The sequence below is a fragment of the Arvicanthis niloticus genome, chromosome 21, assembly GCF_011762505.2.
Source record: "Arvicanthis niloticus isolate mArvNil1 chromosome 21, mArvNil1.pat.X, whole genome shotgun sequence".
Taxonomy (NCBI): Eukaryota; Metazoa; Chordata; class Mammalia; order Rodentia; family Muridae; genus Arvicanthis; species Arvicanthis niloticus.
This window is the reverse complement of record NC_047678.1, coordinates 29088550-29115428: the sequence shown is the minus strand read 5'-3', so window position 1 is coordinate 29115428 and position 26879 is coordinate 29088550. Positions and strand designations below refer to the sequence as shown.

The window sequence follows — 26879 nt, the reverse complement described above, 5'->3', positions numbered from 1 at the left end:
CAGCTGCTTTCTGGGATGGTAAACAATATGGGCAGGGCTCCTAAACCAGAAGTTATATGTGTGGAAGACTGAGGTATACCACTGCCAGTGCTGACTTCTGGAAGGAAGGACTGCAAAGTTAAACGTAGCTACAAGTGCAGGGGAAAAGGGCAGGCCCAGACACTTCCTTCTTCATGCTTGTCCCTGGCTGGCACCCTCAGGCGTGCAGGGGCACACCCATCCCACCCTGCTTCCCTTCCGGATGCCTGATGAGCAAATGGTGGATAGAGTGGTAGGTGGGGGAATGCCCTATGTAACAGCCCTATGTCTCACTCTTGGCTGTTACTAGAGTGTCACACTTACCGCCACATGTCCCCCCTCCTCACTGAGGAACTTCCGGACATCACTGAGGGCTGCCAAAGCACACTGCCTTTAGGAGAGAAAACACAGAGTGAACCTAGCATCGGACCTTTAACACTACCACGGACAGGAGAGCAGACAGCCCTCAGGTGTCCTCCCTTTTCATCCATCAGCTTGTGGCTCTCATCTGCTGTGAGGCTATCAGGTTTTCTAAACGCTACTTTCCTTTGTCGTCTTATTGGGACCCGCTGTCACTCCTCTTCATGACTCCTAACTGTCATGCTTGGCCTATGATTACCAAGATAAGTACTTTTCGTGAATTAATTTATGTTTGGTTTACTTATTTTACTTTGTGCATATGAGCGTTTTGCTTGCATGATGTACACCATGTGTGTGTGCCTGGTACCTTCAGAGTTCAAAGAGGGTGTTGGATCCCCCAGAACTGGAGTTACAGGTGGCTGTGAACCACTATGTGGGTGCTGGGACTTGAACTCAGATTCTGTGCAAGAGCAGCCAGTGCTCTTAACCTTGAAACCATGTCTCCAACCCCGGGATAAATGCGTTCCAATCAGATGTTCTGTGTGCTGGGCCAAGGGCAGCAAGGAAGGACACAATGGCTGCATATGTCCTGGAAGAGAGAACTCCACAAGCCACCCCTGATGGAGCAGGGTGCCGTCCTCTCTACTCTAGCACAGTAATGTGCCCGTTCAGCTCTGACCCTGGATGATCATGTACAACGATGCACTCAGATGCCTCACTTGCTATAAAATGACTGCCACGTGTAGAGGCCTTTCCCACTTCATCTACTCCTCCTAAGGGTCTGGAGAAACAAAGCTATCTTTACTTTGTTTTGCTTGAGGCAGGTCTCACTACATAGCACTGCGTGGCCTAGAGCTTGCTTCATAGACCAAGCTAGCCTTGAACTCACAGAGCTCCACCTGCCGATGCCTCCCGAGGGCAGTGCTTTTACTCCCTATCTATGACCGCCTCCCTTTTTAAAGCCAGCAATGCTAGAGATGGAACCCAGGGCACCGCCCACTCCAGGCAAGCCCTGCCACCCGCTCCTTACTTACTGACAGAATAGTGCTAGATCTCCTCCCGTCTATGATCTCAGGAGATGCATGCAACCCCACCCCACCCCGTGTGTCAGTGTCAAATACTGCATGGACGCCACTGTGGAGCCAGGTCCACTAGGTAGCTGTGTTCTCGTGCCTCCTAGTGATCCTCTGTGCTCTGTAGGGTTTTCGATTAAAGTTGCAAAGAGCTTTCCTCTGGGAGTTGCAGAGAGGGCTCAGTGGTCCATGGAAATTGTGAGCTTTTAGAGGACAGAGTTCAGTTCCCAGCACCCATCAGACAATGCAAAACTAGGCAACTCTAAGGCCAGAGGACACCATGCCTCTTCTGGTTTCTGTGGTTCTTGTATGTACGTGGCATGTACACAGAGAGAGAGAGAGAGAGAGAGAGAGAGAGAGAGAGAGAGAGAGAGAGAGAGAGAGATATATTTAAAAATTAAAAGAAAGCCAGGGTATGGTGGCACATGCCTTTAATCCCTGCACTTGGGAAGAGGAGGCAAGTAGATCTCTGCTAATTAGTCTACAAAGTCATGGCTGTTACACAGAGAAATCCTGTCTTGAAAAACCAAAATAGACAAACAGGCAGGCAGGCAGGCATTAAAGCAAATCTTTAGGGGGATAGAGAAATGGCTCAATGGTTCAGAACACTGGCTACTGTTCCAGAGAACCAAGTTCAAATCCCAGCACCAACAACCAATTCTGTGGATTCTGGCGCCCTCTTCTGGTTTCCGAGGGCGTGGCATACAGATACACACATGCAGAAACACTGACACATACAAAAATAATAAAATGGAAGAAAAATTTAATCTCTAAAAAAAAATGTTTTTAAGGAGCTAGCGTGACAGCTCAGTAGTTAAGAGCACTGGCTGTTTTTTCAAAGGACCCAGGTTCTATTCCAGCACCCACATGGCAACTCACAACCATTATAACTCCAGTTCAGGGAATCCAGCACCCTCTTCTGGTGCTGCTGACCTCCCAGGAGATCAGGCATGTAGTGCATAGACATACATGAGGTCACAACACTCACACATATAAAATAAAGGGTAAAAGAAAAGTTTTTAAAGAAAGTTTTCTTTTGCCAAAAATCTAAATTCTGAGTCCAGAAACTAGCCCTGCTGGCTCATTTGACTGACTGCCTGGAGATCAGCGTGTTCTGGGCTGAGTTTTGTGAGCTGTTCTGATTGTGGATCTACTGTGGAGGAGGAATCCCAGGGCTTCAAAGGAAACACCAGGAGACCATCTTGGGGGCCTGTGTGCATACTCATGGATGAGTGTACAGTTACTTGTGCTGCGTGTCCATGTGTGGGCAGGTCTGTACGAACATACTGTGCCCGCATATGAGCTTGCGAGTCTGGTGTTGTGTGTGAGGGCTCCCTGGACTCTTGCTGGATGAACTGAGGGCATCCTGTGGGACTGCAAGGAGACCGCTCACATGCTGGTTCCTGTCGACTTCACGCCATGCGCCTTTCCTTTCTGTCAGTTTGCAGCAATGTACCTTAGCCGAGAGTCCTGGGAAATTGACAAACCTGAAGGTATTCTTAGGGTCCAAGTGTGCTTGGTATGCAGATGTAAGCAAATGCAGATTGTGTATGACTCAATAACACACACTCAAAAGTGAGCCCACTCTCAGAGACAGAGTGGCTACTTGTGTTAGGGGTTGTGTATGTATATGAACATACCCATGTGCACATATGATATGTAGGCTTGTGTGTATGTAGATATGTGTGTATAAAGTATCCACGTGAGGTTATGTGTCCACAGTAGACACAGAGAGCTCATGTACGCTAAGAAAACGCAATAGAAATGTGCCTCGTGGAATACGTGTGCATGTGCCTAGAAGATGGTGGAATACGTGTGCATGTGCCTGCATAGATGCATAGAAGCAGCACATACTTGTTCACACCTTCCTCTTGAGTGGTCTTGTATATCTGAATGTTAAATAGCTCTTGAGACCTCAGCAATGGGTGCGTAGCTAGGAAAGTTGCCCTTTCTTCTCAGGCTTCCTATTTTTAAGACTTCTGGTCCCACCACACACAGTGGCAAATGCCTGTAATCCCAGCGCTTGGAAAGTGTGGACAAGAGAATCAGATGTTCAAAGTCATTCAGAGCTATGTAGCAAGTTCAAGGCCAGCCTGAGCTCCACTGTGGCATCCATCTCAAAACAAAACAAAAATTCCTTCTGCCTGGGCTGGGGGTGCAGCCAATCTATCATCAACAAGGTCGGGGTTCAATCCCCAGTACTATAAACAACAACAAAAAGAACAAAATAAAAACTACTTTTGGTGCTTTTATTTTTCCAATTACTTAGAGGTAACGTAGACATCAAGAACACAGTAGGTCCAAATATCAGGGTGGTCCGTGGAAGTTGACCCTGTGGCCCAGTGGCTAGATTCAGGCTTTAGGTGTAGAACAAAAAACAGGAATGTCCGTCCTAGCAGGTGGTCTTGGGCTAGCTTGGGCTAGCTCTCCCCACCTCTGTCTGGGTTTCTCCATTTCAATTACTCCCCAGAGAAAACAGCTGGCAGGCTGGGGATACCAACACCACAAACTCTATATTCACACACACCAGTCCTCCAGTTCAGACTGAATGGCCCCCAAAAATGTTATCCCTGCCTAAGCTCAGATTCCACACCTGGGAAGGTACCGCCCCTGCGCAAACAGGGCCTGCACCTTGGCAATGCTTTAGATTTTGCACCTGAGTGTCCTTTGACCTACTAGCCATGAGATAGCTATCTGAGTGAGTGGATGACGAGAAGTTTTTGTTGTTGTTGTTTTGTTTGTTTAATTAATTGGTTTTTGGTCTTCAGGCTGCCCAAGCTGGCCTTAAACTATGCCAACCTTGAACCTGACTCTCCTGCCTTCACCCCCCAAGTGCTGGGACTGTAGGCATGGACCGCCAAACTCAACAGTGAGAACAGTTTCTAGTAGTACACAGACTTATGTTCAAAATTACTCAGCAACTACAAATGTGAAGTAACGTATACAGAAGTGTATGAGACTCCTGGTCTCTGTGAGGCTCAGTTTCTTTACCTATAAAATGGGGACAATGGACAGCAGACATCAAGAACACAGTAGGTCCAAATATCAGTATATCTCCTAGCCTCTACTCTTATCTAAATATCAGACTTCCCTTCTGGGTGAGTTACCTGGTCTCACTCCTACGATGTAAGAGCAAGGGAAGCAGGTTCAAGTACATAGTGGGGCGCTCCTGCCCCTGGTGGCCATAGAGAGAATAGGTAGCCTAGTACCCAGGTGGCAGCTCCAGGTCCAGAGGCTGGGCTTGATTTGAGGAAGTCACTACTACTGTCTTACCAAGATGGCAGAGGCAAGTCTGTGTACCCTTAGCTGACGGGGGGGGGGGGGGGGGGGGGGGGGGGAAGGCCTGTGGTGGTTAGTAACTGTCAAGTTGATGCAGTCTTAGAATCACCTGGAAAAAGTCTCCAGGACAGACTGTCCGCATCAGGTGGGCATGTCTGTGAGGGATGGTTTTTTTTGTTTTTTTGTTTTTTTAGATTTATTTATTTTTATATGCACTGGTGTTTTGTCTGCATTTTATGTCTGTGTGAAGGCGTCAGGTCCCCAGGAACTGGAGTTACAGGCAGTTATGAGCTGCCACGTGGGTGCTGGGAATTGAACCTGGGTCCCGTGGTAGAGCAGTGCTCTTAACCACTGAGCCATCTCTCCAGCCCTCGATTTAAAAAAATAAAAACTAAAAAAAAAAAAAAAAAAAAAAAAAAGGTTAACTGAAGTGGGAAAAGTGGGGAAACCCGCCTTGAACATGTGGGTGACACCCTATGGTGACCTGGTCCCTGAACCGTATTTAAGAGTGAAAAACAGGCTGGGCAGGCAGGCATGCACAGACTTATCGCCTCTCTGTTTTGAGCTGTAGATGTGACCAGCTGCTTTGGAGTCCTGCCCTGACCTCTCTCAGTGGACTGGAATGGTAAACCAAACACACCTCTCTCCCCTAAGCTTTCTCTTGGGTGTTTCTGTCTCTAGTGTCTTACCACAGCAACAGACGTGAAGATAGGACAAGGCTTATTTCTGTTGTTATTTAGAGACAGGTCTCACTCTGTAGTCCTGGCTACCTGGAACTCACTATACAGACCAGGCTGTCCCTGAACTCAGATCTGTCTGCATCTGTCTCCCAAGTGATGGGATCAAAGGTGTGCAAAGCCACGCCTGGCAGGACAGGGCTTCACGAGCATGCCACCAGTCCTTTCCAAGAAGGGCCTGTCATCACTCCTCAAAAAGTTATGTCTGAATTGGGAGGGGGACAGAGATCACAGGCAAATTTCTGTCTCATGAGTGTCAACAACTTACTCCGTCTAAACCATAACCAAGGCCTAGCTGGTACATGCCAAGAACATGCCAAGCACAGGACAAACATACTCCAGCACTCATGAGAGTTGTCTATCCTGTGCCTGCATCTTCTAGGGTAGTCTGGGGTAGACAGGCAGGGCCTCCATGCTATGCGATGGTCCCTGACATGACCTGGGTAAGCCTCTCTTCTCCCTGAAGCTCCACCCTTCCTTCCCATAGAACGTCCTTACCAAAGGTGGGGAAGGGAAGAGACAGCCATCAGGAGGCTGCACCCTAAACCCATTATAAGCCAACCTCTCTACAACCTGAGAGGTTAAGAAGCCAGACCTAGAGCTGGGCATGGGGCACACACTTTAATCCTAGCAATCCAGAGATGGAGGCAGGCTGATCTCTGTGATTCCAGGCCCATCAGTCACTGCACTGAGTGCCACTGCAGCTCAGGAGAAGCCTGAGCATCCAGAGTTTGAGAGAGGGGGTGCTTCTTAGCAAATGGGTTGTAGCTTACCAAGCCTTCTCTACAGCAGTGTCCCCCCTCACCCACCTCATCCCCCCTCACCCTCACCACACTTACTTCCTGATTTTCAGGCCTTCTTCATTGTTTGGGAGGAAAAACTCAAAAGATTTGTATGTCTTGACCATGGCCCGGCGATACTGACCAACGTTGAATTCTGGGGGGAGAGACTCAGCTTTCACAGGTCAGCAACTCTACCAACCCCTACCCAGAGCTCTTCCCTGGGACCTGACCACCACCCAGGCTTCTCTCTTCCCCTCCCTCAATAGTCCCCCCATGACTCCCTTGGAGCCTCACCCCGAGTAGGGACACCAATCCAGTTGAGGTACCGGGTCAGCTTCTTAGAAATGTAGGTCTTGCCCCTGGCTGGCAGGCCCACCATGACGATGAGTGTCGGGCAGTTAGTCATGCAGACTGGAAGGCAAGCAGTACTGTGATGGTTAATGTGGATTGTCGCGTTGGTGGGCTTTACAGTCACCATGGAAACAAATGTCTGGGCTTGTCTATGAGGGAGTTTCTATGAGGGAGTTTCTATTAGGTTAGCCGAGGTAGGAAGACCTGTCTTAAATGTGGATAGCACCATCCTGTGGGCAGGGGTCCTGGACTGAAAGCAAACAAACAAACGAAGAAAGATGGGCAACAGCATCCATCCATCTCTCTGGTCCTCACCATGTCACCAGCCACCTCAAGTCTGCCACACAACTTCCTTACCATGACGGTTTATCCCCTTGAACTGTGAGCCAGAAAAAACATTTCCTTCCTTAGGGTATTTTGTCACAGGGACAGGGAGAGCAGCTAGTTCAGGCACACTGCCGCCGGCTCCTGGATCACCTCCGGGCACAGGATTGGTAGCAGCTGTACTTCCCTGGCTTCCTGGCGTCAGACAGCTAAGAACCTCCAGAGTTGGTCGTAGGCTGACATTTTCTCTGTTCCCAAGACTGTCTGGGCTCTGGAGCCTCAGCAGCCGCTCTGTCCCTAAGCACACTAAGCACACAGCGGTGTGTATATAAGGCACAGGCCAGCAGCTAGACACTGTTAGGGAGCTGTCCACTGCCCAAAGGACGGAGCCAAAGCTTGCACCTCTCACGTAGGAATCCATACCCTAATCTCCATCTACCTCCATGTAATCCTGTGCCAGTTCCACCATGGTCTCCTGATGGGGAATTTTTTTTGCTCTTCAAAGCTTTGCTTGGAAGGTCTCCCTTCAACATGTCCTTTCCCAAGAGCACCTCCATGTGAACCTGGGGCATTTTCACCCCCTATTTGGTCACCTCACTAACGACTACCCTCTCTGGACTGATTCCTTGGCATACCGGTTACTTGCAACTGTCCACCAAGCCAAGCAACCACCAACTAAGCCCTTTGCAAAAGCATTATCCTGGCTAGGGTTGTTGTTTATATCCTTCATGGAGGGGTGAGTAGCATTGGGAGACCCTCACCTGAGTATCCGGCTGCTTCCTACCACCTGCTGCACGTAAGCACCACACCCATGTAAGAATCCCTCACCTACTCTCGGTAGGTCCAGTTAACTCACTGGCTTTTCAGACTGAACTTGTGGAGCTGTACCTCTGTGTGTCATTGGGACCTTGGGAGGAGGGGTAGATCTGGTTTGCATCGCCCCCAGGGGATGACTTTAACCACAGTATCCCTGTAGTGCATGAGCCACCCGTGGCCCTGGCCCAGCATGGATGCTTGGTAACTGTGAGCGGGGAGACAAGAAGCACATCAAGGTGAGAGTCACATGGGACCGAGGCAGAGGCCCAACAATGACAATCCTCTAATAGTCTGCTCATCCCCATTTCGCATGCTACTAAGTCGGGGTGTCAACCACAGAAGCTGCCAAGGCTGGATCGGGGAGACTGTCCACAGCATCCCTGAGAAGCTGCCAAGGCTGGAGCAGGGAGACTGTCCACAGCATCCCTGCGCTTTAGCTGCTTAGGACTGATGCCCAAGCAGCAGGAGTGCTCTTGACTCAGCTCAGCTTCCAATGTGACCACATGTGACCCCACCCTAGTCACAGGAGCCTTCTTTTTCATCACCCATAGGACCAGGCCAGGAGAACCAGAGGGGATGGCTGGGTGGTGGTGGCTCATTCCTTTAATCGTAGCACTCGGGAGACAGAAGCAGGAAGATCTTTCTGAGTTTGAGGCCAACCTGGTCTACAGAGCAAGTTCCAGGACAGCCAGAGCTGTTACACCAAGAAGCTCTGTCTCAACAAAACAAAACAAAACAAAACCCAGAGGGGACAGACTGCTAAGCAGATGTGGTATACTGGCCCTGTCTCTCTGCCCACTCGGTTACCCTCCTTTGTCAGACTATAAGGAACCCCCTGGCTGTCTCTCTAGAACACAGACTTCAGGGACAGCTCTACCTGGTGTCAGTAATCAGGCAAGCTTCCGTCCCTATTTTGATTCTGGCAACTCTGAGTCTTGCCCTCATCAGCATGATTTAGCACTTTCCCCAAGGAAAAGCTGGAGCACGGCTGAGAAGCTGTGCCCTTTGCCTTGCCCCGGCAGCATCCGGAACTATGGACACAAGTGTACTTCAGCCTCAACTACACTTAGGTCTTGGGATGTGGGCGGCACCATTCCTGTGCATGACCCAAACACAGAACCCCAGGGGGTCCGGGAAGAAGGAGACATGGGCTGAGCAAGAGCTATGACACTTGCAGAATAACCTCAGTATTGGCTAAGGTTAGAGTTAAGCAAGGCCCTGCCTCCTCAGGCCCAGCAGACTTCTGGAGTCCGTTATTTGCACAACTCCTGTCCAGGCTGACCAGGACACTGAAGCAACTTAAAGAGAGCATATCAGCCATTTATCAGGGGCAATCCATCTGCCTGCCCCACCTATAAACCCTACACACACACACACACACACACACACACACACACACACACACACTCACACACACACACACACACACACCACTGCTCGCTCAGGGGCAGTACTCAGGATTTCAAGACTGAGGCACTGTACCCACTCTTCACACCTGTCTTAGAGTTTCTGTTGCTGTGATGAAACACCATTTGATTAAAAGCAACTTGGGAGGAAAGAGTTTATCTGGCTGACACTTCCATATCACTGCTCATCACCGAAGGAAGTCAGCACAGGAACTCAAACAGAGCAGGAACCTGGAGGCAAGAGCTGATGCGGAGGCCACAGAGGGTGCTGTTCACTGGCTTGCTCCTCATAGCTCACTCAGCCTGTTTTCTTATAGCACCCAGGACCACCAGCCCAGGGATGGCCCCACCCACAATGGGCTAAGCCCTCCCCCCATCAATTACGAATTAACAAAACACCCTACAGGCTGGCCTGCAGCCGGATTCTCCAGAAGCATCTTCTCAGTTGTGGTTCCCTCCTCTCAGATGACTGTAGCCTGTGTCAAGTAAAAACTGGACAGCACAACATCTACTTTCCCAGAGCAGACTTGGGCCTCCTTCTACAGTCTCTGGTGACAGTGCCCCTGTTCCCCTCCTCCATCAACCCACAAGGTGGGCAGTCAGGGCAGCAGACTGGATCTGGGCACAAAACAAGGCAATAAATTGGTGATCACCTCTGCTCCTTCAGATAAGCTTCCCAGCAAAGAATCAAAGCAAACCAAAGTTCAAGAACATTCATGACAGCCCTGCCTACCACAGCAAGATGTGGAGATAGTCCCTTGAGGGAAGAAATTATACACAGGGCAGAATGAGGGGGGACACACAGCAGACCTTGAGAGCGGGGGGGGGGGGGGAGGGGGGGAAGGTGGGATATGCAGCCAGACCCAAGCCCTGGGCCCACAAAGACTCCAACATCTGGTATCCAGGACACAGAACACATATAACACCACACAGAGAGAAGGAAGTCAGAAGACCTGTCAACTCAGCCTTCTCTGCTTCCTTTTTCCATAAATTTACTGAAGGCCGCAGAGCCCTCGGAGCCTAGAGGCCTGAGGCATTTGTTGCAATGGAGACTGCATGCTTGCCTACCTATTTCCAGGCACTTCTGCCAAAGGCACAGCCACAATTCCTGGAGTGGATTCCAGGTAGACACCTGAATTGGTTAAACCTTCTCCCACCATCTTGGCCAGACTGAGGAAGGAAGAACTCTTCAAAATTAAGCAACATCACAAGACAGTCCCACTCAGAGACATAAGCTGACTCTCAGGGTGCCCTGTGTAGACACACAAGTCCTGTTACACCCTGTGCCATCTTGTCACTAAAAGAAACCACTAGAAAACAAGACTAGGGCTGCAGAGATAGCTCAATAGTTAAAACCACTTGTTCTTACCCTGGTGTTGAGGCACACATCTCTTTAATCCCAGCACTCTGGAGGCAGAGGCAGGCGAATCTCTGAGTTTGAGGACAGGCTGGTGGCCTACAGAGTGAGTTCCAGGCCAGCGAGGGCCACACAGGAAACCCTCTCTTTCAAAAGCAAAGCACTTGCTCTTGCAGAGGACCAGGGTTTGATTCCCAGAGCCCATCCAGAGGAGCACAAGGGTCCATAACTCCAGTTCCAGAGTATCTGGTGCTCTCTTCTGACTTCTAGAGACATCAAGCACACAGAGTGCACAGACATACATGAAAGCAAAAGAACTCAAACACATAAAATAAGTAAATATAGGAAACTCAGAAAGAAAGAAAGAAAGAAAGAAAGAAAGAAAGAAAGAAAGAGGAGGGAGGAAGGAAGGAAGGAAGGAAGAAAGACAGACAGACAAGACAGACGCAAGAAGACCATCCACAAGGTCAACACTAGCCCAGTTTACTACATTTTCAAAAACAAAGATAAAACAATGTCCTACCTGCCATGGTACTGGGGTCCCTCATCCCCGTCCCATCTCCTCAGAGCTCCTGAAGGTCTAAGCTGGGATTCCAATGGTAAGGAAGACTAAAGCTTCCAGATACATTGGCATGGCTCTGGATTTTATAAATGTATCAGATGTATCAGCTGCTTATGGTGTTCTAGGCTGGAGAATGTGGCTTTATCAATTGGCCCCTATACGCTGAGGAGCTGGGGACTAGAGAGCAGAGAAAACCCACCACCAGCCTGGACTAGAAGTGGGCAGTTTCTTTCTTCCCCAGAAAGTGCTGGTCAGGCTATCCTTCCTTGCTCTAGGGGCTTTACTGTCCTGGCAGTCTTCCAACCTGGCCCCAGGTCACTGTGCAAAGGGTAAAATGCTGCACAGAGGGGCTGACTGGGTGTGCTGTGACCTCTGGGACCCCTGGCTAGGACACACATCTGCAAGCTTCATCTTCAGCCATGTCACCTCCTGTCCAGAAAAGTGTAAGTCTACAACGAAGACTATTCCAACACTGTAACGTTGACAAGCCCTCCACTTACACAAGAGAGACACTTGTTTGTGGCTCTTTTTTTGTTTGTTTGTTTGGTTGGTTGGTTGGTTTGGTTTGGTTTTTCGAGACAGGGTTTCTCTGTGTAGTCCTGGCTGTCCTGGAATTCACTCTGTAGACCAGGCTGGCCTCGAACTCAGAAATCCACCTGCCTCTGCCTCCCAAGTGCTGGGATTAAATGCGTGCACCACCACCGCCTGGCTCTTTTTTTTTTTTTTTTTTTTGAGATGGGGGTTTCTCTGTGTAGTCCTGGCTGTCCCGGAACTCACTGTCAGACTGGCCTTGAACTCAGAGATCCACCTGCCTCTGCCTCCCTGGGATTAAAGACATGTGCCGCAGCCGTGGCGCAAGCGCCACGATTCAATCCTACACTTAGAACTTAGAGAAAGATGTACAGGCCTGGCCTTGGGAGCAGACACAAGGGACTGGCTCAGGCTGACACCTCAGTCCCCCACTCTGATATAGGCAAAAAGGAGACTGGTCACGATGAGATCTGCTTCTGCTTTTCTTTTTTTCCTCTTTTGTTTTGTTTTGTTTTGTTTTGTTTTTTGAGACAGGTTCACTCTACAAAGTCCTGACTACCCTAGAACTCACTATGTAGACCTGGCTGCCACAAACTCCAAGAGATCCTCCTGCCTCTACCTCCTGAGGGCTGGGATCAAAGGTTTGCACCACCACGCCCGGCTGGCTTCCACTTGTTAGAGGCAAAAATGAGACTGGCCTCATCCTAGGTTGGGGTCTAAGGATTAGCTCTTTATCCAAGACCACACAGCTGGTCCAGGATGTGGCTTGAGCATTACTGTCCCCCAAAGTCCAGGTCCCCACTCCTTCCTTCTCTAACAGAGGCGCCCACCCCCTGGTCTAGATCACTGTCCTAATAAAGACTGGCAAGGAGCTTCTGCCTTAATGTTTCCTTTTGGAAACTTGCCAGGCTAAATCCACAGCCCCTGAGGACTTGGAATGTCTCTGGACAGCTACAGCTCTACCAGTACCCATATTGTGGTGAGAGCCACCACCCACAGGAACACAGTCTGCTTATGAACTATGCCCATATACACACAACTTCCCCACCCCCACCCTCTTTCATTATGGTAATGGTCAAAGTCACAGCCTCAGGCTGGCCTTGGCAACAGAAGCCCAGAGGACCCTCCCCTCCCTTATCACACACAGCAGCCTTCAGGAATGCACAGAGACCCTGGCACATCACACAACAGCTTGATCTCCATTTCCATATCTGCTCCACCAGTTGTACGAGATGTTCTCTGAGGTCTTTGCCAAGCTGCAAATTCATTACAATATTTGAGTTACTTATAAAACAATTCTTTTCTTTTTCCTGTCAATAAAAAGTTACAGACTCATTTAAGAACGAACAGAAAAACCAAGGAAGTAGCTGAAAACACCCAGGATCCCAGAAGAGGTAAGTCACCTAGCAATCCACAGATTTCAGCATAGCTCCTTGATGTTGGACCTCCTGCGCAGTTATTTACCAGTGAACTCAAGTGGGTGCTTCCACATCCAGGGCCAGAGAGATAGGTCCATATGGTGTGCTTTCCTATTGACTCCGTCCAGACAACTGTACTCCCCCGAAATTTCTCTAAAACGTTGGTTTTTAAAACCAAGGGGCACCTGAGAAATACTAACCCATGGCTAGGCTTTCAAAAGTTCTCAGCTCAGAGAAGCCAACTGTCTTGTCTGGAGCTACACAACTCAGTTTCCAGCCAGACTACCGGCTAGCCCACTCTGTGGCCAGCAGAGAGGAAAGACCACGAATGAAGTCCTCTCCTGTACCCAGGCACTGGAAACAGCTTGGGTCAGTCCCTTCCCAAGGTAATAGTGGCCAGACCCAGCCTCCAACACACTGACATGTCCCCTCGCATCTGTCCCCACTCCTGCTCCACCACACTTCTGCCGGTCACTGTTACAGCACCACGGTCACTCCCCCTCACCTGTTCCCAGCCTTTCACCTGTTCCCGACTCCGCCCATCAGTTACAATAGCCTCACCTGTGCCTTCTTCTCTACTAGTCTCCTGCCATTCCACTCGAGACCCTCGTCTAGGCCGTCTACCCACCCATCCGGGTTCACTACCCTTCTCCTCTCCTTGCGGACCCCGTCTTACCACCACGCTGGCTGGCGTGCAGAGCGGGCCTCCCATTGCTATACGGCATCCAGATCTTCTTCAGGGGATTCTGGGTCAGTTCCCGTGGGGACGCCATCCCCGGGCTGGGATGAATCGGACTGCGCTGCTTCTCACCCAGCAACCGGGCCACCTCGGGCCACCCGAGGTCCCGCCCCTCCGGCCCCGCCCCCCTCTAGCGGCTCCAACTCTTGTCAATCTTCTCGCAGGCCCGCCCCAGTACTAACAGGCTCCACCCAAACTAAAGAGGCACTGGCCTGCGACTACGCATGCCCAATTTTCCTAAGGCCTCTTTTGGACTAGGCACGCCCAGTCCTTCAGGCCAGAGCTGATAACGCGCATGTTCAATACCAACTGCGTTGACAACCGGATTATGCAGGCCCGGCCCCGGATGTGAAGTTTACCGCACTCATCCAGAATGTTCTCATTTGCATAGGCTGCACTCAGGGTCCCGCCCAGGGAGCTGCAGGCCGGCCTCAAAGCTTGTGTGGCCTCTACTACCTGAGAAATGTGACCTCACTGTCGCCTGGAGAAGGGTACGATGAGGCTGGGCGGGACCTGAGTGATCCCTAGAGCCGAATAGTCCAGACCAGCTTGGCTCGAATGACTGACCTGCTGTCCTGGCAGCCCTCCTGGACCTTCTCCGGTCCTCCTCAGCTGCTTTTACCCTCAAAACTTCCCAGGTCCACAAGAATAACTTATTCAACCACGCAGAAAAAGTTCCCTTTTCTTAGGGACATAAACACAGAATACATCTCAAAAATCTATCATGTTTTGGCATGGCTGCCGGGGAACTTGGACTAAATCTCTGAAATATATGAACAAGCTATTTGGGGACTCACTAAGGAGTATTTTGATTTTCTTCCCAGGATTTATAGTTTACCAATTACAACTTTTGGTGCTGTTTGATTTTTCCTTCTTTTGGGGGAGAAGGGCAGGTTCTTCTGTAGCCAGGCTGCCCTGGAACTCAATGTATAGCTGAGGGTAACCTTGAACTTCAAATCATCCTGCTTTTACCTTCTAAGTTCCACTGTTTAGACAGGGAATCGAACCTAGGGCTTTGTGCATGCTAGGCAAGCTACACTCCCAGCCCCAATTAGCGTTTTAATAATGAATTTATTCATTTTTTTATGAGCTTCTGTCTCTTCATCAGGAAAATGAGATGCAGATGTCATCAATTTTACAAGATTGTGGTGCAGATTAAATGTGTCAGTCTCAAATCTGTTCAAAAACATGTTCATTATATTACCTCCCTCTCTGCCTTTGAAAGGGCCCAGGCCAGGCCTGGCAGCTCAGGCTTAAGGGTTAAAGTGGTGCCATATGAAAGAGTTCTCAAGCTGGGCGACCCCCAGTGAACACAACCCTTTAAAGGCCAGTGAAGGCCAGCGAGGGGAAGCCACTCTTCTGCGTTTGACCTCCACCAGTCTCCAGAGAGCTCAGATCTCTTCTTTCTGCCCAGCATTGCCTCTCCAAACTATATTTTCTGTGCAGGCCTCAGCAGGCCCCATCTCAATCTCACTACCCTCTAGTAATGCCCTCCACCAAACCCCTGGCAGGTTTCCTGCCTCACATATGCCCAGCCAGAAGCTAGGGACATGAAAAACAAGGCTGACCTCATTCACAGTTGGCCCAACATCCCTTCCTCTCATATCTCTGCTTTGGGTCAGTTCACCAAGTCTCAAACTAACTCTTCAGAGTTTGGCAAAGACAGAATGACTGTAACAAAGATATCTTAACCACTGCACCAGGAAATAAAATTCAGAAGCACATTAGGGGCCTCCCTGGTACCAGCTCTGGCTGACTATTTGGGGAACTACCCTACTGCAGGCAGATATTCATTTCCTCTTACCTCCTTGCCTGTTGCAGAATCCTCCCTCCATTCCCAGAGGGAAGTGAGCAGCTTGGAGCACACCCACTGGGTTCCTCTTGTGATCATCAGCAACTCCTCCTTCTCCAAAGCCACTCATTCTGTTCCTGTTTGTGTCCTGGCCATGGCCAAGGTCATCTTGGGACCACAGCTACCGAAACCATTGTCACTCCTCACAAGGCTCCCACCTTAAATACACATGGGTACCCAGCACCTCATCAGTCCCATGCATCCTCTTCCCCAGAACTCCTGGCTGTTACTCAAGAGCTGATAGCCAGGGCAGAGCCATCTCCACACCCAGTCTGAACCTGCTTTCAGGAAATGTAGCTCTATTCCTCCCACTCCTCTGAGCTCACCCCTTGCTGAATCCTCTGAGCTCACACCCTCTCAAGTCCATATGCTAGGAAGTCATAGGTCAACATCAGGAGCCCGGGCAACCTTCCTAATGCCAGGGTCTACATCTGTTCTGAGAACCTACCTACTTCCCGGCTCCCTTCCCATGGCCTCATATTTTAGGTAAGAAACTGAGGGTGGGAACAGGGAGGAGCCAAGATAACAGAGCCAGCCCACAGGCTCATCTCCCAACCCTCACAGCCTTGCCTCCTGTATCTCGCTTTACTGTCTCATGTTCAGAAAGCCCTCATGGCTTTTCTGTCTTGAAGGCATCTCAAAATAAACCAATTACCCTGTCCCATGCACAGGCAGTGATACAATGCTAGTGTGCACTCATGTATGAACATGGCTAGCTCAGGCCTTCTCTGCCGTGAACTGGTCTAGTCCTGGCTGGCTCTCTGGGTACTATATGTACTGACCACTGGACCTCCTAGTAGAAAACATATGATCAAAGTCCTCGACCCTCAGTTCTCAAGGGTCAAACTCTCCCCACTCTCTGTATCTTCTGCCTAGTCCTGGCTGTACCAATAAAGCCACCACGTACAACATAAAGATCCAGGGGCCTCAGCCCTGCCACACAAATGCACATGAACATGCTCGCACACAGACACATGGATATTGATTAGTCCTGGACCCAGGCATACATATGCACATGAACAAAATACTGTCCAGGGCCTGCTGGCCTGCTCCTTCTCTTCCTCTCCATATCCTGACCAGATGCTGCTTTGCTGGGTGGTGACAGTTCCCAGGAATGCTAGCTTCCTCTAGCTATTTCTAAGAACTGTCCCCAGCATCCCTCTGGGCCTAGGGTTCACAGTGTGAGGTTCTAATTTAGGGGTATGCAGCCATGTGAGTGGCAGCCTGTGAACCCTGATCTGTGGTACTTCCTGATCCAGCCTGGTACAGGGCACACAGTAAGTGCTCCAGGCGACTCAAAGCTAGGAAAGGCAAAGAAGCAGCTCAGAGAGGCTTATGAAAAAGAAAGAGCACATAGTAGGTGTGTAAAGAAACTCAAGACCAGCCTAGAACACACAGTGGGTGCCCTAGAAATAGAGGCTTAAAGACCAAGGCAGATCTATAAAAAAACAAAACAAAACAAAACAAAACAAAAAACTTCTCAAATTGGGTGACCATGATGAACAAGACCCCTCAGAGACTAGCAAGGGACATAGCGGGGGAGTGCCTCAGGCAGCTCCAGCTGGCTAGCTCTCCTCCTTGGCTAAAGGAAGACACTATTTATACACACCCCAGCTTGGTGCAAGACCCTCTTCCCTACAAGGCCCCAGTTTTCCCTCCTCTTCAGGTCACTGACAGATTGATGCCCTCTCAGAGTACTTTAAGAGACCCCCAACACCCTTCTGCTCCCTCCAACACTATCTTCACTACATCCAGGTCCTCTCCCAATCCCCACCCTCCCCATGCTACCCAATGCCTACCCTCGTCGTGGCTCTCCCGCCAAGAGTCGATTAGAGAAGTGCCTCCTAATGTCCGTCTGTCCATCCTGCAACCGAACTAGCCAGGGCCGCCGCCCCCTCTCTCGTCTCCTCCCCCCCACCCCAACCTCCCGCGGCTCGGGAAGGGTAAGGAAACCCCGCCCCTGTTCCCCCAACCCCCAATCCGCTGGCTCAAAGGAAAACCGGCCCCGCCTCTCTAGTCGCCCTAGACCCGCCCTCCCGGGGCTGCTTTGCTCTGTGAGGTTGCCAGGCCCCCCCATCCAGGCAAGCAGCTGCACTCTGCACTCCGGGCCATTAGCCCAGTAGTGTTTTTTCCCAGTGAGAGCAGTTCATACCTCTCAGCGTCCGGTCTTTTTTACTTCTTGAGTGTCTACACCACTGGGAGCCCTTGCCTCAAGCACAGGCAAATAGGATCACACTCCCCAGAAAGTCAGTTTCAGCACCAGCCCAGCAATAGAACGGGGGATGTAAAGGTGAAGCCTACTCTTTTCACAGTGAGCAGGTCAGAGGGGAGGGAGGGAAGGTGAGTGGAAGGACAGGGAAGCCAGGTGTGACTCAGCCCTCATGTGTCACTGCCTGGGTGCACATGACTGGGTGATTCGGGTGCATCCTATCCTTCAGTCATCTGACATTTATTGAGTACCTCCACAACCACAACTTTTATGTCCACCGTGTCAGTGCTACGAGATGCTTGGTGGCATTATTCTGCTTCTCAGTTGGAGCTAGAAAAATGTGGACAGCTTTGCCTAGCACAATTCATCAAGGACAGCATCGTGTTGGCTTGGATCCCCAGCAGTATCCACTCCCTCCTGAGCCATGTATGTCTACGCAACTGGCAGGCTGCTGAGGTGTGACTAGACAATGCTTGGCTGTGTGTTACCACACACACACACACAACACACACACACAGGACAAAGCCACCAGGGTCAGGTTTCCCACGTTCATGTGTGATCACCTGTACCAGTGCCTGGAGATGTCTCTGATAACCACATCTAAGTAGGATGCTACCTAACAGAGCACAAAACAAGCCTGTCATCAGATGTGATGACACATGCTTGTAACATGAACACCCAAGAGACTGACGCAGAAGGATTGCTATTAGCAAGTTCTAGGACATGCAAGGATTCCATTGCAAGACTGTCTTTTTTTTTTTTTTTTTTTTTTTTTAAATTTATTTATGGTATGGGTGCTCTGCTGCATATACATCCACATGCCAGAAGAGGGCATCAGATCCCCTTACAGATAGTTGTAAACAACCATGTGGTTGTTGGGAATTGAACTCAGGACCTCTGGAAGAACAACCAGGGCTCATAACCACTGAGCCATCTCTCCAGCCCAAGACTGTCTTTAAATACAAAAACAAAATCACAAAACAAGCATGTGATCTTTTCTGGTGCAGCAGCCTCAGGGGGAGGGCCCAGGCCTGTGGGCCTTGCATAGATCTCAGGTGCAGCACGGGGATGGGCAGGGGGCGGGGGGGGGGGGAGGTTCTGTGTTGACTCTCCTTTACAGTTAATGATGGAGCTCATACGGTGGCATCTAGATGCTCTGTGACTGCCAGACACAGCTAGGCATGACACGATTCTACATATCGAACATACATGCTAGTGTTCAAGATGCCCAAACATATTAAGTGTGAGGGGGCGTGAGGGGCACAGAAGCATGGCAAGACATGGATGGCCAAGCTGTCTAAAGACACTGTAGACACTTGCAAGCTATGGCGGTGGTCCACTACAGTGATCTCTGGGTATGTTTTTGGCCTAGATGTAGTAATGTCCAGCTTTGTGGCTGTCCTCCAGAACTTCTCATTCAGGGTCACCCCATCTTTATGACCCCCTTTCTCAGTTTCAGCGGCGGCCAACACGGGCTAGTATTTGGGCATTAGTGGCAGCCTGATTTCTGGCAGCCTTGTTCCGAGCCTGTTCCAGTAAGATCCGCAGGAGGCCAATGGGGACATCCAGGGAGAGTATGACACGGGTGTCCAGGTAAGTGCTGGCTTTAGAGTTGCTCCAGGAAACTGAGGGTCCTGTGGTGCTACCTGAGGGGCTCTCCAATGCCACAGGGCTGGGAGTTGTCTCCAGATAGTTCTGAGGGAGAAACTGGAAGGTGGGGATAGGGGTTCCTGAGACAAACAGGATCCTATCCAACATCAGGACCATGACCACCACCAGTGTCCACCTGATCATCATGTGGTAAGGCTGTAAGGAGAAAACAGGCTCAGGGTCCAGGCTCAGCAGCTGTAGTTCATTGGGAAGAGACAGACTGCTAGAAGCAAGAGGCAAAGAGGAGTCGGAGAGGTTACAGAGGGCACGCCAGGGACAGAGACTCAGAGACAAAGTCAGAGAAAGAAGAGAGCCATACAGGACCAGAGACAGGAGCTAGACAGAAGGGATGAAAATGTGTACTTAGGCAGGTGTCTGTCTATAATCCCAACAGTTGGGAGGCTGAGGCAGGGTCTGAGTTTGAAGCCAGTTTGAGTTGCAAAACTGAGAGCCTGTCTAAAAACCCCAAAGAAAACAGAAGGAGAGCACGTGGGAGCAAAGGAAAGAATGGCATCAGAGGCAGAGAAAGGCAGGGGATTGGCAGGGGAGGAGCAGAAGAGGAAGGTAAATGGGATGGAGACAAAGCAAGAGAGGGGAAGACAAGAAAAGAGACAAGGCAGAAAGAGACCAGCCACCCGGGAGACAGCTAGAGGGAAAGAAAGACTCAGAAATAGAAAACCCCAAGTGACAAAACAGAGACAGGTTCCAAGCACACAGCTGCTTGAGGAAGAACAGCAATGGGGACACAGTGAAGCAGGGTAAGCCGAGACCCCAGAGCCTCCCAGGTCCAGGCATCTCCATCCACCCAAACCCCAGGCCCCATCAACCCAGACCCTTCCCATCCCGACTCAAGGTCACTCATACCACTATGGCAACTTCCTCAGGGGCAGGCTGAGATGGCTGGGGCTGCTGGGGCCAGGCGACAGTCCTGCGGCTGACCCTTTACTCCACTTCAAGGCCCATTTATCTCCCCTGGCCTCCTGGGGTAGGAGCTAGGGCATGTTTCCTGGCATGAGGCAGCTCCCTACCTATGACTCATCCCCTCCTAGGGAGCTAGGACACCTCCTTAGCCCCCACCCTATTTGTTTCTTTGGAGGAGACAAGTTAGGGGGTCTAAGAACACAGAAAAATAACAAGGGCCAGGACTCTATACCATGTAATACGATGCAGACTACCCCTTCCCCCAAAGGAAGTTTGCCTCCTGATACCCCCATCTCACCCAAACAATCAACAACAAAGGCCTTTTAAAACAGCAGCTTTAATGTCCCCCTCCCCTCCCATCAGCACCATGGTATCACAGCCTTGGGTCAAGGGGCAGGTTGGACACCAGTCACATCCATTCACTGCCCACAACCACCCCCAACAGTGAGTCATCTGCCAGGAAAGCAGGCGCCACAATGGGGATTTGTCCACAGGGGGGAAGGCTAGACCCATAGGACCAAGTCACTGAAATAGTGGACACGGACACAGACACACGCTCATGTGCACACACAACTCTAGCACCAAATGGAGAACAGCAGGACCCGGCTGAGACCCTGCCACCTCCAGGGACTGCTGGCCACTAAGCGCGTCATCAGGGCCTCGGCCCTAGGCAGCACCTGTGTGGAACACATCAGAAAACATTCAGCTCTCTGAACTTCTTTCTCAACTTGAAGTCTGCACAGAAACACACTAAAGCATCCATGAGGGATGGAGTGTACGCTCTGACTCAAGAGGGACCCTTAGCAAAAAGGAATATGAGAGGGACCATGCAGGCTCCTCAGCTGGGGATATGTAGCCAGTTCTGGGATCTGGGATCTGCTCCAGGTCCCCTAGTCTCAGGGAACTTCTTGGCCAAGCACTAACACATGTAGACGCAGCCTCCACTGAGAGCATCTAGGCCCATACCTGTTTTCTGGTTGTGGACCCCTTGGGGTGGGCAGCGGCGCTCACACGCCTCACGGGTTCCAAAACGATTGGCATTCCCTCCGCATCCACCATAGACAAAGGGATGACAGGCTGTGCCACCAGGCACAGCTCGATGGTACCAGCGCAGGGTATAGGCAGTACAGGAGCCCTCATCCAGTGGTAGGGAGCAGAGATCTAGGGTCAGCAGTGGTTAGGTCACCGGGGATAGTGGGAATCAGAGGAATCCAAAATCAGCAAAAGATCAGCGGTGGGATGAGCTCTGTCTGGCACTACCTGAACCTCGCTGGTCCCAGCCCTTAATCTCAGCATCACCATCCCATGGAACTTCAGGGTCCTGGTAGTCCTCCACAGAATACACAGAGTACTCAGAAAAGTCATCATCATCTTCAGGGGGCACCTGGCCTGCAGGCAGGGTGGGGTATGCTGTGAGGAAACCCCAGCTAGTTCTGGGACAGAATGGACAATACCCATCTCCCCCATGTGCAGAAATGTGTGTGTGTCCTGTGTGTAGACTCTATATACATACTACGTGTCCTGACAAATACCCATATGCATATTTATACCCAACCTGTGCATGCCCCACAGGCTGTCAGCCTCACCTTCCACCTCTGTGTGAGAGACCCGGAGCACAGGAACATGGTGGAGCTGGGGGCCAGCTGTGTCCGCAGCATAACCGGGGAGGGGTCCTAAAGCACAGAGCAGGTGATGACATCCTCGGTTATCATGGTCAGCCACCCTAGCCACACCCCTGCTAAGAAGACCCAAATGATAGGCATTCTGGTGCCTTGGAAAGTTCTAGATACAGAAAGCTACTCACGTGATCCGGACGCAATAAACTGGCCCTGGCAGGCTGGAAGTGACAGAAAAGGTAGAATGAGACCATGAGAAATGGAAACAAGACACAAAGGCAGGACGATGGGGAAAGAGAGACAAAAGACACATGCTTAGGGGCTAAGATATACAGAGAGCTAGCCAGCAAGCCGGTGAGAGACAAAGGAGTGAAAAGAGAGAACAGGTGAGAGGGGAAGAGGAGGAAGGAAGGGGAGAGACAGGGAGGAGCATAGAGGAGAAGAACCATCAGGGTGAGAAGCTGGGAATAAACCAGGGAAGCAAGGGCCAAAGGCAGCCAGGGTCAGGAGGCGAAGAGATGAAAGTAGTCATGACAGGAAGAAGCAGGGCCCCCAGGATCATCCCTCCCCCTCGTGTGTTACAGCTGGGACCAGCTCTGCTCCTTACACTACCCCTCCACACAGATAGTCATCAGAACACTGTGCAGCCGCCCACATCTCTCCCTCTCCACTAAGGAGGTCCTGTTAGCATGTTTATCCTATAACATCTGTGTTTCGTACCATTGATCTCTGTTTGCCCTCTAAGTTCTGGGGGCTTGCCGGCCCCCATCTAGGTATCCTGGGATGCAGTTAGGGCAGGAGACTCCACACTAGACCCACTCACCACAATGCTGACTCATCTCCTGACGCACAAAGCCCCGAATGTCATCCTCCTGGGAACACAAGACCACAAGGTCCCTGAAGAACCCATGAATCATGGTTCTCATAATGCAGGAATCAAAGACAAGTCATTATCAAGTCAAGAGCTCCGGGACTCAGGGGTCAGGGTTCTGGGCGCCCCAACCCATCCAAGCTAAACTCACAGTCAGTGCAGCTTCACCCTTCTCCCCACGGGGGCCAGCAGGTCCCGGTCGCCCCTATGTGTGACAAATATGACCAAGTTGTGACAGATCTCAGATATCAGAGCTGATGTTAATCTCTGACTCCAAGCTGAGGTATCCTCACTCACCTGCTCCCCTCTCTCACCAGGGGTGCCAGGAGTACCAGGAGCCCCTACCACACTCTCTCCAGGGGGACCTCGCTCACCCTGTCAGACACAAAGACCAAGTAGGCAGGGTCAGTGACAGTTTGGGTCAGAATACAGGCAAGTGAAAGACCACAGTAGGTCCTCAATTTAGAGAGACAGGAAAGGCAGGAGTGTAGCTCAGCAGTACAATACTTGATTGTAAGTAAGGCCATGGGTTTAGGCCTCATCACAGGCTGGAGAGATGGCTCAGCAGTTACGACACTCGATATTCTTATAGAGGACCCAGGCTTGGTTACCAGAGCCCATGTGGTGGCTCACAATCATCTGTAGCTCCAGTTCTAGGGGATCTGATCCCTTTTCTGGCCTTCTCAGGCACCAGGCACATACATGGTACAAAGACATACTTTCAAGGCAAAATATTCATATGCACAGAATAAAAAATAAACTTTAAAGAACAAAATGGCAGCAGGCATGGAGGTGCAAGCCTTTAATCCCAGCATCTGGGAGGCAAGCAGAACTCTGAGTTTGAGGCTAGCCTGATCTACATAGAGAATTCCAAGCCACCCAGGGCTACATAGTGAGATCCTGTCTAAAAACTTCAGGAAGGGGAGGGTCAAGCCAGGCATCGAAGTTGGAAACCTTTACCTTCTGACCCTGAAGTCCTTCAGGTCCCTTGGGACCAACACCACCAGGTGGCCCTGGGGGACCACTAGAGCCATCATTTCCTCTGGGACCTGGGAAGCCCCCAACTCCTGGAGGCCCCTGTGGAAAGATGGAGAAGGGTTGGTGTTTAAAACCCCTTCAAGACGAAACCACTACCAGAGACAATGCTCCCCCCCCCAGACCACAAACCCTGACCTCAACTTACCCTCTCCCCTTTCTCGCCTTGGTCACCCTTGGGTCCTGACTGCCCATCAAAGCCTCTGTCACCCTGGAAACAGAAGAAGCAGAAAAATACTCAGCCTTGACATCCTTCTGCTCTTGTACCTCCTTGAGCTTTGGAGTTCCCTGGCCCAATGCCCCCCACAGTGTATGATCCAAGCATCTGTTACTGTGTCTACTATGATTCCATGATACCAACTCCACCCAAGCCCTGTCCTGATGCAACATGCCCCCCTCCTTCACCTTCTACCTTTTCATCCTAACTCTCTGCCATGACCCCAAACCTCTACTGAAATCTCAAAATCAGCCCCACAACCCCCCAAAGCCACAGCCTTCCTTGACTCTATTATGACTTTCTTTGGCCTATCCGACTCCATTCCCATCGTGTCCATTATCAAGAGCCCCTGTACCTTGGGACCGATCAGGCCCTCTTTCCCAGGAGCCCCAGACGGACCGGGCATACCAGGCTCCCCCTAGAGGAAAGAAAAAGTGTGAGGCTGGCTCTCTTGTCAACTGCCCCTCTTCATTTAGGGTGTACCCTGACACTCACCGTGTCTCCTTTCTTTCCTGCCAACCCAGGGCGACCAGGAAAACCAGCTTCTCCCTGAAGATATCAGGAAGAGGAGTGAGCCCTGGGGCCCAGCACCCACAGCCCATCCACATCAGCCCTGTAGACCTCACAACCTCATATCCATGACGCCAGCATCAGTCCCCGTGAACCCCCACATCAGCTCCACATCAGCCCTCATGGCCTCTGCATCAGCACCACAGCCCCAGAATCTCCCATCACATCTATACCTTATCTCCCTTTTCTCCGTCAAGGCCACAGGCTCCCTTTATTCCTCTTTCACCCTAAGGTAAGAAAGCAGATCAGAAGATAACTTCTTAGTCAGGCGTGATGGCACACATATGTAATCCCAGCACTTGGGAGGTAGAAGCAGGAGGGTCAGGAGTTCAAGTTCAGGCTTGGCTACATAATAAGTTTAAAGCTAGCCTGTGCTACCCAAGAGCCTGGGTCCAAAAATTTTAAAAAGAGCTATTTCTATTTCACCTTGAATCTTTGAGCTTAAAACCAGCTCATACTACTGGTTTTAGACATTCCCAACCTGAACTAACACCCCTGAGCACCCAAATCTGAACCTAGGCCCCTTATTCTCCAACACCAGGCCATCTTGGCTCACCTTGAGGCCCCTGGGACCCATGAAGCCAATATCTCCTTTGTCTCCTCGGAAACCAGGGACTCCATCCTTTCCTGGGGCTCCCTGGGAGAAAAGGTGTTAACATGGATCAAGAGAGGAAACTGAGGGATCACGAAGAACCACCTTAGAGTGCAGTCACCACCCATTGCCATGGAGACAAGAGTCAGCATGAGCTGAGATCACTATCATAGAGTTTATGACAAAGGTAGGAGCTTCTGAGAAAGGTCATAAAAAATTAGGTCCTTAAAGGGCTACATGGGCCTAGTCATCATGGGAATGGGGGCCTTATGAGGACAGGGGGGTCTCTATGGGATTGGGGTATCTTACCGGCTCACCAGGGATCCCTGTAGCACCTGGCTCTCCCTGTGGGAAACAGATCGAGGCAAGTCCTTCAATGTAACGGTGCCCTGAGCTGGCACATGCAATCATTTGGTGACCCATTAAGCCAGGGCCCAGTCTGCACATAGAGACTGTGTGAACACATATGGCCAAGGAAACCAAGATCCCTCTAACATAAGAGATCCCCAAGGCAGCTGTGAGCGTGAGTGACTAAGCCTGAGGTGAAACTTGCCTTGGGTCCTGTGAGTCCTCGAACTCCAATTGATCCAGTCGAGCCTTTGTCACCAGGCTCTCCTTTGGAGCCCTTTAGGAATGACCGGAAGAAAAGACAGAGTCAAGACACCATCTGGAGCACCCCAACACCCAAAGAGCCTCCTTGCTGTTTTCAGAGGCTCCTCTTACAGAGTTGTAGCCCAGAGCCTCCTCCTGGTCTCACCACAAGCCACTGGAGCTTTCCCCACAGTTCCTGTCCTTTCCCACGGTCCCTGTCCTCTCCATGGTCCCTGTCTTCGCCACTACCTTAGAATCACTACAGCCTAAGCTTCCCTCTCATGCACAATAAGCTTTGTCCTTCTCTGACTCTCTGAGGCACACACACACACACACACACACACACACACACACACACACACACACAGAGCCTACAGGACTCCATGAGGAAAACCCACCCACACTCTTCCTTGTACCTTGTCACCAGGATTCCCACTTTCTCCCCGAGGTCCTTTGTCACCATCTATGCCTCGAGGCCCTCTTTCACCCTAGGTCAAGAGGTCAGAAATCAGAGTCAGAAGCCTGGGTCAGGCTGGGTGTCCTTGTGTTCTGGAAAGCCGAGCTCTCAGGTCCCCTGGGCCAGTCCCACTGAATTCTTTCCCACAGCCAAGGGAGACTGAGTTCATATCTGAACCAGACCCACCCACTTACCATATCCCCTTTGGCACCTCGTGGCCCTGGAGGTCCCTCAATCACAGCTGGGTCACCCTGAGGGGCAGGAGGAATAAGAGAAGTCAGGAGCACCCCAGTTTCCTACACTAGCCCTCCCTGATAACCACACTCACCTTGTCACCCTTGAGCCCTGCAGCACCAGTGTCACCCTATTGAGTGGAAAAATGTGAATCTCACGAAGTCGGGGGAGGGGCCTGGACCTTAATTACAAATCCATTATCACCCCCAGTCACCCCAGGGGTCTTCCTCCTACACTCTTACCTTCTCTCCTCGCTCTCCCCGGCTGCCAGGGGGCCCCTGTGTGGAACAAAGTGATTATGAGTTATGGGA

The 26879-nt window shown here is 50.8% G+C and overlaps 3 protein-coding genes across 9 annotated transcripts in view; all 3 read right to left on the bottom strand.

The window, feature by feature from the left end:
• The window catches only part of Pfkfb4 (6-phosphofructo-2-kinase/fructose-2,6-biphosphatase 4), a 50078-nt gene extending 32224 nt beyond the window's left edge, over positions 1-17854 (bottom strand). Inside the window, exons 1-4 of one of the 7 annotated variants that reach the window (XR_013105631.1) lie at positions 15558-16055; positions 6544-6660; positions 6307-6403; positions 343-409 (exon numbers count right to left, since the gene is read on the bottom strand). Coding sequence is in view for 6 of the 7 variants with exons in the window: in XM_034483964.3 (XP_034339855.1) it covers positions 343-409; positions 6307-6403; positions 6544-6660; positions 15558-15675 (399 nt within the window). In the remaining variant the exon portion in view is untranslated. Of the gene's footprint in view, positions 1-342; positions 410-6306; positions 6404-6543; positions 6661-7685; positions 9928-12999; positions 13661-13690; positions 13870-15557; positions 16056-17404; positions 17514-17757 lie in introns of those variants that run through there. The other 6 variants (XM_076917630.1, XM_034483967.2, XM_034483964.3 and 3 more) reach the window with 6 other exon arrangements.
• A 1056-nt stretch (positions 17855-18910) lies between these two features.
• On the bottom strand, positions 18911-20612 carry Ucn2 (urocortin 2). The gene has a single exon (XM_076917973.1). The coding sequence runs from the start codon at positions 19609-19611 to the stop codon at positions 19270-19272; it is 342 nt and encodes a 113-aa protein (XP_076774088.1). The 5' UTR covers positions 19612-20612; the 3' UTR covers positions 18911-19269.
• Positions 20613-20703: 91 nt separating this feature from the next.
• Positions 20704-26879, bottom strand: part of Col7a1 (collagen type VII alpha 1 chain) — a 30781-nt gene continuing 24605 nt past the window's right edge. Inside the window, exons 100-119 of the mRNA XM_034483663.2 lie at positions 26811-26846; positions 26663-26698; positions 26529-26585; positions 26294-26365; positions 25840-25911; positions 25596-25631; positions 25251-25331; positions 24868-24921; positions 24620-24673; positions 24480-24542; positions 24056-24118; positions 23833-23949; positions 23170-23247; positions 23024-23077; positions 22825-22873; positions 22190-22222; positions 21972-22058; positions 21646-21774; positions 21352-21546; positions 20704-21062 (exon numbers count right to left, since the gene is read on the bottom strand). Of these exons, the coding sequence (XP_034339554.1) occupies positions 21052-21062; positions 21352-21546; positions 21646-21774; positions 21972-22058; positions 22190-22222; positions 22825-22873; positions 23024-23077; positions 23170-23247; positions 23833-23949; positions 24056-24118; positions 24480-24542; positions 24620-24673; positions 24868-24921; positions 25251-25331; positions 25596-25631; positions 25840-25911; positions 26294-26365; positions 26529-26585; positions 26663-26698; positions 26811-26846 (1377 nt within the window). The 3' untranslated portion in view covers positions 20704-21051. The remainder of the gene's footprint in view (positions 21063-21351; positions 21547-21645; positions 21775-21971; positions 22059-22189; positions 22223-22824; positions 22874-23023; positions 23078-23169; positions 23248-23832; positions 23950-24055; positions 24119-24479; positions 24543-24619; positions 24674-24867; positions 24922-25250; positions 25332-25595; positions 25632-25839; positions 25912-26293; positions 26366-26528; positions 26586-26662; positions 26699-26810; positions 26847-26879) is intronic.